Below are 9,641 nucleotides of genomic sequence, written 5' to 3'. Positions count from 1 at the left end.
CCCATTTCTCAGCCATCACCAAAAGTAGATGCAACCCTAACCCTAACCCTGACTTTGGAAAGCGCACCAAGAGTAAGTGCCTAGTCGATTCCCAGCACAACCTTTCCTACTTTCTCCTGGGGGAGGTTCCTCCTGCTGGTCCGCCTTTGTTCAGTGGATGCTTGTTGCCACAGGAGTTCTTCGGTTACTAAGCAAACTTCTCAACCCTTCACACCATTTCAGGGCACAGAAAGGCAACAGAATCTGAACTAGTGCAAGGCAGGGTTTAGCTCACCCTACTGCTAGGATCCCAGTGGCAATCAGTCCCCAAAGCTGCTCTGAGGAGAGAAGCTCTGAAAATCAAACTTGGCAGAGTTGCCTCTAAGTGGCATGTAAACAACTGATGTGGATGTTTATTTGGATTACAGGTCAAAATGGCTCAGGATATGACTGAGAAAGAGCTCCTAAAGATGGAACTGGACCAACTGAAAAAGGAAGTGAAGCTTGAAAGACAAATGGTAACAATTTCCAAACACTTTAATACAAGACGGTGAAGTTTCCACTCTCCTCCAGCCAACTAGTGCTGGTACCAGTGCACTCAAGTGTTTCAAGCTATGCTTAAAAGATTTCAAGTTTTAAAGTTATCCTCAGATGGAATGGAGAGGCAATTCATTTTGGCTTCTGAGGGCACCATCCCCTGAGAAGTTCTCCTGGGCAACACCCACCGAAATGAACATGAGCTGTGTGAGAATGCCATCTGTGTTATGCAGCCCCCTGTATTAAGACGTGCCTTGCACTGGAGATATTTCTGGAGAATTATGCCCAGAATTATATACCACTACAAACACATCTGACTGTTTTCACCAGAAAGTAGAACAAGGACTATGCACAGTCCTTGTGCATAACAAACACAAAGTACAAGGCATGTTAAAATAACACAGGGCTTTTTTTTGGTCATAGAACGCACCGGAACAGCGTTCCGGCATCATTTTTTCAATGGATTTTACGAAGTGATTTTGAACAGAGTAGCAGATCAGCAGCAAGCATCATTAACACAGTGCCTGCAGGCTGCTGTTGTGTCTGCGATCTGATAGTGAGATAGTGAGGGTGCTGCTCGGCTTGGGACACTGCTCCGCTGCTCGGCTTGAGACTGGTGTGTGTAGTCACGCTCTGAGTGCTTACTGCCGGTGGCGACGTGAGTGCCCGCACTTTTTTTTTTTTTTTTACAATAAAAGCACTGAAATAACATAAATGTGGGGTTTTGTAGGCACATCTAGCTAGGGCAGCTCAGGGCCCTCCAGATGTTTTGGCCTACAAATCCTATGAATCCTAGCCAGAACAGCCAACAGCAAGGGACAATGGGAATCCCAAGCCAAAACATCTGGAGGGCAACAGGTCATTTACCCTTGTGAAAGTAGCCTTCCCAGCCTGATCCCTTCCTGGCTGGGAATGATGGGAGATGCAGTCCAGCACATCTGGAGAGCAGCAGATTGAGCTGCTCAATGGAGTAAACCAGCGTTAGAATCCACAGGGTTGGTTATTACTTTTGCAGCAGCCCAGCCCTAGGCAGGCTGAGTTGCAAATTACTCCTACTGAATTTGAGTGTGCGGACACCCCAGTCAGCTCTGAATGATGAGACAAATGGGCACAACTTCTGCTCAAGCACTGCTTCAAGTGTGGGTGAAAAAAAATGAGACAGACAGACCCCTCAGGCACAGTCAGTGAGGATTTTTTCCTGCCAAACCCAGGTGAAATGAGAGCTATGCATGAGCCAATTCTGCCCCTTTCACGAGATCGCTCTCTCGTCAGCAGAGTTCCCAGTGGATCAAGCACCATGTTGATTCACTAGCAGAGCAACGCTGTTTGTGTTTTCTGCCTCAGGACTCAAAATAGCTTGGGCCAGTCCTCCAAAAAGAGTGCAGTAAGAACACCTTTCTTTCCCCCCACTCCCACTACCCCACAGGTCTCCAAGACAGCAAAAGAACTCAAGGAGTATATAGAATCCATGGCTGCCGAAGACCCACTCATAAAAGGGGTCCCCGAAGACAAGAACCCATTCAAGGAGAAGGGTGGTTGCATCATCAGCTGACCCTGGCCCCACCGAGAGAAGATCTTTCTTGTCCTTCTTATGCAATACCAGGACTGTACAGATTTTGCATACCTGTTTAGTGTCACTGAGTATAAATGATCTTCTCTGCGGGGAGGGGGGACTCCTTGGAAGGAAATTAACCTTCCCTTGGGTCAAAGGAATTGGAAAAGACGTTTCCACCAAGATAAGAAGAACAACCATCTCCATGTTAGGACTTCTAATTTCTGTTCTGTAAATATATTGCAGTCTTTACATCTTTCCCAGAGAATCCTGGGTTTAGTTGCTGGTTGTAAAGAAGAGGATTTTTGAGTTTGACTGGCTTTTTGTTGTTGTTTTTCTTGTTCATTTATTTTAGGGTGTGTGCAAAAGTAGAAACCTGCCTGAAATAGAAAATAAGTTGAAAAGGACTGATAATTTTATGGGGTGTTTTGTTGTTGTTTTGTTTTCTTTAAAGAAGCAAGTATCTTTTACAGCAGGAGTAGAAAGTCTTTTTTCTACTGAAGACTGCTTTCCATAGAGAGGGAAACTTTTGGGGACTATGGGGCAGAGAGGATGGGGCAGAACCAAAATGCGGGCAAGTTTGCCCCCTTCTCCCTCTGCCCCTCTTCTCTAGCCACTCCCTTATCCTTTCTCCCTCTTTCTGCCACACAGCTTTCTTTTTCCTGCTTCCTTTTTCTCCCCATCTAGAGGACTGCCATGGGGGGCAGGACAAGACAGAAGTTCCTGTAGGCCCCAGGGACTCTTATAATGGTAGACCTCCTAGATACGAGTTGAACAATCATAGATTGCTCCCACAGGGAGGGTGTACCTGAAGCTCCTGGGGCAACTGTAACCTCCAAATCCATAGCCCACAGATACTCCTGGTTCATCTCTTTTCTGCCCTCCTGACTTGCTATGTAATTGCTCTTTCATAGCTGAGCTAATCAGAAATATTGCTTTGGTGGTCCAGAGACAGATTGTCAGCATCCAGGGTGTGGGCGGCTGGGTATCAGATTGGGGCACCAGGACCCAGGCAACTGGCACGATATACAGACCCATTCCAACCCGTAGTCAAGCTATCCAGAGATCAGGGTGGGTAACAAGTGCAAGTTAGGGCAATCCGAATAGAGCAGAGCAGTCAATGCTGGTCAGGAGTCAAAAGCCAGAGAGACAAGCCAAGGGGAAGCAGATACCTGGGACTGGAGGAGGCAAGAGGCAATTTCCAGAAGGCACAGGGAGCTCCAATAACAACAAAACCCTCTACTACTGAGGCCACACCTGTTGAGGAAATTGTGTTAAGTTACTGCCAGTTGTGACAACTATCCGCCCTTGACCTGCCATGTGGGACACAGGTAGCTCTTCCATTCTGAAGGTTTAAAAATCCAACTTTATGATTTTAGATAAAGCCAGTGTGGTGTAGTAGTTAAGAGATGGGACTGGGAGCCAGACAATCTGGGTTCTAGTTCCTGCTCAGTCATGGAGTCAACTGGGTGACTTTGGGACAGTCACAGACTCTCAGCCCAACCTACCTCACAGGGTTGTTGTTGTGGGGATAAGATGGAGGAGGCGATGTTAGCTGCCTTAAGCCCTCTGTAGGAAAAAGGCAGGATATAAATCGAAAAATAAAATTAAAATAAATAAAATAGATGGCCACATGGTTCTTGCTGGCTTATTGAATGATGGTTCTTCATGTACCAGACATTTCTAGACCCATACTACAGATGTGGAGAATTGGATCAAAAGCTGCACATATTTAAGCCTTTATGTACTGAGCGGGTTCTTGCCAGGAGGCAAAAAGCAACTTAAACTGTGGAGGCACAGTTAAGCACAGCAGTGTGGAAGACGGAGGGAGCAGTCTCATAGAGCACAATCCACCAGAAGCATCTGCACAACGACATGAATGGCTTGGGATACTTTTCTGGCTTGTGCCCCATTACGCAGGAGAAGAGTCATTGTTGAGGCAGGAAGATGGTGGTGAGGAACCCCCAGCAATGAATGCAACTTCTGGGGGAGGTGTCATATTATCCAGCAATGCACTATCAGTATTCCCTTAACAGAAGTATAAGCATGACGGATTCACACAAGAAATTAATGTGCATTCCCCATGCACAATCAAGATAATGTGGGAAGTCTCTGGCTCTGCTTTAAATAATCATGGCTCTCCTTCAAACTCTTCTGGGAATTGTAATAATGTAAGAGAGATAGACGCCTTAGACATTTCTCAAGGATCTTCTGTTCTTGGTGCCTGATAATATATACGCATGTAATGAAAGCTCAGCATCTGTTTTCCTTGGCAAAACAGGGCTCAGGAGGGAGCTGTTTGGAAAAAGGGAAAGATCTTTCTGTGTGTGATCTTTTTCTCTTCCACCACATCTCTGCTCCGTATCACCCTTTCCCAGCATCATGGAGCTCTACACAAAGCCCTAGCTTTGTAGTTTCCACAACAGCGGTACACTGTAAATCGAGTTGAACAAGTCATCTCTTACTCTTACCCCTTTGCCCTTGCTTCAGGTCTGTTGCCCACTTTTAAAAAGAAAATGATCCCATGGATTAAGGCAGTTGTGTTTTAATTGTAGCCATGTAGAAAACAATAAGGCAGCACAAAACGCATGTTCTTGCATCCAAGCCCAGATATGTGCTCTGCATCTATTGTCAAGGCAACAAGTGTGTGGCTACCCCTAAAATTAATGTGATGTGTTCTTTCAACAGCATCAATGTACTTGTCTTTTAAAGTAAGGTTAGTTCTGATATCACTTTTAAGTTGTCCATGATATTGTGAAGTTCAAATATAATTATTGTTTCAAATTAAACATGCAGTTTTCTTGTGCACTGCACTGGAAATATCCTGTTATCAATAGATGTAGTCAGTCTGAAGCCCAAGTGTTGTTGGAGAAGTAAACTCAAGGCACGTAGCAGTGTGCATGTGAATTCTGAGATGAAAGCATTGGGTTGGATGAAAATAATCACATTTCCACTTAAAAAAACCTCCTTACTTTACCTCAGAACTGCTAATAAATGAACTGAATCCCATGTTTAAGGGAAAGGATGCCTAACTGCTTTCAGTCATGGGACTGTATTCCAGTTGCGGAAGGGACTGAAGGCAATAGGGGTGAGGCGAGATACCTCAAATATTAAGTGCAATTGAGCTTAAAGCTCTTCCTGACAGTAACTCTCTCAGGAGAGGCACTTCAACCTCTTCAGATCAGGCAGGGATGGAGGGGGTTGCACAAAAGCCGGGAAACGACCAAATGGAGGACGGCTCAGGGAAAGGGTTGAGGCACCAGATCTGGCACCTTCCAACTGGAGGCAACAGCCAAGGAGTCCGCCACCACTGCTCCTCCACACACCCTCCAGTGTCCACAGCCGCTTCATTCTACCCATTTGGAGGGGCGGTCCTGTAAGCCAATCTTCGATTCCGCACCTCTGTTTTAGGGGGGAAGCCTCACTTGCCTTGACTAGGCCCCCATCACTGAATACGCCCTCAGGCCCAGTTTGCACTGGTGCTGGACCCTCCTGAAATGGAACATCCCCCTCCCCGCAATCCATTGCTTCCATTAGCCTTTCCATAGCTAGAAAGTGTTTTCAGGGAGGTTGTATTGAGGAGGGCTGCCCTAGTTACATTCACTGGCAGTCCATCTGAACTGCAACACAAAAGGGATTAGCTCTCCATAAACAAAACCAGAAGCAGCTCCGACAGTCAACTTTTCCTCCCTGGGAAACAGTCTTTGTCACAGCAATATCTGAAGAACGACTCTGCACAGAGCCTAAGCTGCCCAGTGTGGCCCACAGCTCCTCTCCCTGTTTTGTCTCTGATATACAATTCCATCACAACCTCTGCCTTAGTTCACTCCCAGGAGCTGAATCGCTAGTTGCTCAGACTGTCCTGCCAGGTTAGGATTTAAGTGCAGACATCTGCCTCCTCTCATTTCTGTCACCACACAGAAGGCTCTTTGCAGCCTTGACACACTGGTACAACACATGTTTATCCATTTGCTCTGCATCTCTGGATTCACACAACCCCTACTTTAAAACATACACTGACATAAATATGCCAAATGTTCATACTTTCAGGAAATGCGTTCAAAGGGTGAAAAAAGGTCTGTTAGCCCTTGACCGATTGAGGACTCTTAGCTGACCTACTTAAACAAAGCTATGTACTTTGTAGCCTATGTTAGAATGAAGTAATCTCTCTTAATGGGATTTGGGTTTCTAGGCCTTTCCTGTTTGACTATGGATTCTTTTCAGAGGATTTCCTGACAACGCAGGAAGCAGGAGGTCACGGCCAGTGATCTGCTACATTTTCCAGAACATATGATCTTACCTGACTGTCTTAAAGTGACCAAATTAATTAGGAAGCTAATGTCCCTTTGGTTTCACTACCTAACCACAGGCTTCGGGGTTCAACCCCAAAACCAAAGAATCAATTTGACAACTGGGAATAAATATGCTCACCCAAATTCACTTCAGCATCCCCCTCCTGCAAATGGTGACATTCAGTGTTTTCAAAATATTCTCAAAATTCTCAAAGATGTGCAGAATATTACATAATTGCATTCAGCACCCAATTATATTTGATACTGGATCTTTAATACCATTTGTTTTGGTATCCCCATGGCGATAAGCTGCTTAGATCTCTCTCCACACAAATACTACACATGGTAATAGTATATAAAAATAATTATGAAAGCTGCCATGCAGCAGTATTTAGTATTTGGCAGTACTGGTATCTGATATGCTGTTCCATTGCAATATTATTCCAATTTCCTACTTTAAGGAAGTATTTTCCATATCAACATTATGTGTTCAACAGCCCCTGAACATTGCACAGGATTCTGGAATACGTTTTAGAGCAGGGATGCAAAACCTCAGTTTTGGAGATGCTTCCACTGGTGGGTAGAGCTGAAGGCATGGCCAAAAATGCCGACATATTTTAGCTTTAAAATCTTACAGCACAAAACCAGCAAAGCACGAAAGAATCAGCAGCTGGGGCAGGGGAAGGTGCCGTGGTCTGCAAGCCAGGGATTTTACACCACTACCTAGAATGTATTCCATCCATGTGTGGCATTGTTGGGACTTGCCATTATCCGCTGGAATGGGATAATTCCATCATTTCGCTGTTGCTACAAATTACAGAGGAAGAAAGTAGTGGTGAGTGAGAAGTCGTTTAGGGAAGCTATACCCCATGAGCTTGCTCTGTGCCTGTGCAAGAAGGTATTCTTGGCACAGTTTTGAAGGTGGCTGAAGTGGAAGGCCAGTGCGCAGCTACACCTGAACACATAATACAAACATGCAGGTCTAGCATCTGCCCAGCAATACGGAGCACATGCGTTTGCTCAGCTAGTGATTCTAAAAGTACCTTGCAATGAGTCTTGCTTTACATCTGCCCTCTGAACCCTGGTGTCCCCCAGTTGTATTGGATTCCAATACTCGGCGTGTAATAACATATCAAAATTTTACATGGATGTCTTCTTCCTGCCCTCCTTTCAAGAACACATCCCCACATCCCAAAATATGAAATGGAACACCTGGAAATTTACTGTTGCCCAGTAATTCAGGGAAGGAACCCTCCTCCACGTGCTTGATGTCATGCCAGGGTTTAAGTTCCAGCCCTGAAAATGGATCTCGTGGACTGAACATCTTGCTCCTGGGCTCAAAGACTAGTAGCATATCCTGAAGCTCATCACCATTTCTTACAGAGTCACCTTTAAATTATGCAATGAAATTTCATGTCTGCCTTTCTGGTAAACCTATCCAGAAGTTAATGAATGTTTAAAAGGGTGAGTTTTGCTCGATCAAAACAAGGTAGCCAGGTGCAAAGCCAAGGTCGTGACTCCTGTATCTTCAACAGATTATTGTGTTAGCTTAGCTCAAGTAGCAACAAGTTGCACATGCCGAAATTCCCTTTCCTAAACAACCATTAACTGTGCAACATCTTTGCCTCTCGTGCATCTGGCCACCCTAAATCAAATGGGGGGAGTATTCGTTGGCTACCCACTGGAAGCCAGTAGCAGTTTTACGTACGGAAAGGAACTCGAGCCCACCAAACAAACATTTGCATTTGCTCTAGGTCTGTGAGTTTACAGGAAATCATCTCCTATTTGTAAAAAGGGATGTAGTCGGGGAGAGCACTTGATTTCGGGGGCAAAAGCAGATTCAAGGGAAGGAAGGAACTCTCGGTGGAGTCAGCTAATCCAGGGGGATCCGAGATCATCGGGGCCCTGTGCCTTATTTCAGCAGGTTCCCATGGGCAGCGGGATCGAGCGGCCGATGGCCTCCCAGGTGCGGAAAGATGCGGGGCTCTAGCCCTGCTCAGCCAGTTGCTAATAAGCCTTTGCTCCGTCCGCCCCCACTCAGTTGTGAGAGCCGGGTAGGAGAAACTCTGCAATTACTTTAAAATGAAAGGTGCGCGTGCAGATAGGTCAGGGAACAAAAACGAAAGGAAAGCGAGTAAGGGAATAACGACAGATCCTCCATTCTCTTGCACTCGTAAATTTTAATCTCCGGCGAGCATCGCCCAACCAGCTGCTCAAAACGCGCCGCTGTAGCCAATGGAAGGCAGGAGACTCGCCGCCTCTTCGGGCGCCTTCCGTCTCGTACGCCCTTTCGGGAAGCCGAACGCATGCGCGGTAATGAGCTTGTGCGAGTTGCCAGCGCAAACTTCAGCCCCCTCCCCCTCTTTCCCTGGTTTTCGGAGACTCTCGCAGGACCCCTAAGCCCTCTTCCCTGAGTTTTCCCATTTTTATAGGAAGTCTTGCCGGGCAAAAATGTCCCACGAGGTCCCACCGAGATTTGAACTCGGATCGCTGGATTCAAAGTCCAGAGTGCTAACCATTACACCATGGGACCGGCTGATTTCTCACTGATGCAGGAGGCTTCCTCAAGTCATTGTTAACGACGCGTGTTTTCTCTGCGAGTGTGACTGTCCTTAATATTGACAATCGACAACGGAACTAAGCGGATAAAATTGGTGTGCGGGGAGGGGGGGAGAGGGAGAAAAAGAAAGCATGAACCAGCCAGAAAAAGAGCTCCACGCACGCAACGTTAGGCTATTTGCCTGACTGCAAACCACCAGGCTTGCTCCGACGCGGAAGCGAATAGAAGGGCGCCCATCGGGTGCTGCGGTACGTTTGCACCACATGGGGGCGTTCAACCTCGCAGACCTGCCCAAACTGCTTGTCGGGCCTGATAGGGAAAAAGACGCCCGTCCTGGTGCTTGTTCTTGCAGGCACCACCCCGTTCAAGTCCCGCTTCTGCGCAGAAGCTTCTGGAGGCTCAAAATCCTAAAACCACCCTATTACTGCGGGGTGAGGGGCAGACGTGATGCAGCGGGGGCGGGGGGTGCTTGTTCCTGAATAAGGTGATCACGGGTCTGTCCTATGGGGATATGGGCTAAGCCGAAACAGATCATACGGATTGGACCGGCCACTCCGTTTTTAAAAATGCTAAAAAACAACGGCGTGTGTTAGAGACACCTGAGAACCGAATCTCAGGACTGAAACACTTGCCTTATCGTCGTTCCCATAATGCTCAGAGCCCGCCTGAAGCACAGAACTACGCGGGAAGGCTGCCGGAAGCCCCGGGCAGAAGTCACACT

The 9,641-nt window shown here is 46.6% G+C and overlaps 1 protein-coding gene and 1 non-coding gene across 2 annotated transcripts; one reads left to right on the top strand and one right to left on the bottom strand.

The window, feature by feature from the left end:
- The first annotated feature begins 413 nt into the window (after nucleotides 1–413).
- Nucleotides 414–2,142, top strand: GNGT2 (G protein subunit gamma transducin 2). The gene is made up of 2 exons (XM_044444696.1): nucleotides 414–497; nucleotides 1,943–2,142. Exons 1-2 carry the CDS (start codon nucleotides 414–416, stop codon nucleotides 2,066–2,068), a joined length of 210 nt encoding a protein of 69 aa, XP_044300631.1. The 3' UTR covers nucleotides 2,069–2,142.
- A 6,679-nt stretch (nucleotides 2,143–8,821) lies between these two features.
- TRNAQ-UUG lies at nucleotides 8,822–8,893 on the bottom strand. Its single transcript has one exon. It is a non-coding gene; the product is annotated as a tRNA-Gln (tRNA).
- Between the last annotated feature and the right edge of the window lie 748 nt (nucleotides 8,894–9,641).

Source organism: Varanus komodoensis, unplaced genomic scaffold (genome assembly GCF_004798865.1).
Source record: "Varanus komodoensis strain SLA01 unplaced genomic scaffold, ASM479886v1 scaffold45, whole genome shotgun sequence".
NCBI classification, from domain to species: Eukaryota; Metazoa; Chordata; class Lepidosauria; order Squamata; family Varanidae; genus Varanus; species Varanus komodoensis.
This window is presented reverse-complemented; position numbering and strand designations above follow the sequence as displayed.

Coding starts and splice junctions, on each gene's coding strand:
- GNGT2 (XM_044444696.1), top strand. CDS start 414: ATGGCTCAGGATATGACTGAGAAAGAGCTCCTAAAGATGGAACTGGAC. Junction 498..1,942: donor TGAAGCTTGAAAGACAAATG/GTAACAATTTCC, acceptor ACTACCCCACAG/GTCTCCAAGACAGCAAAAGA.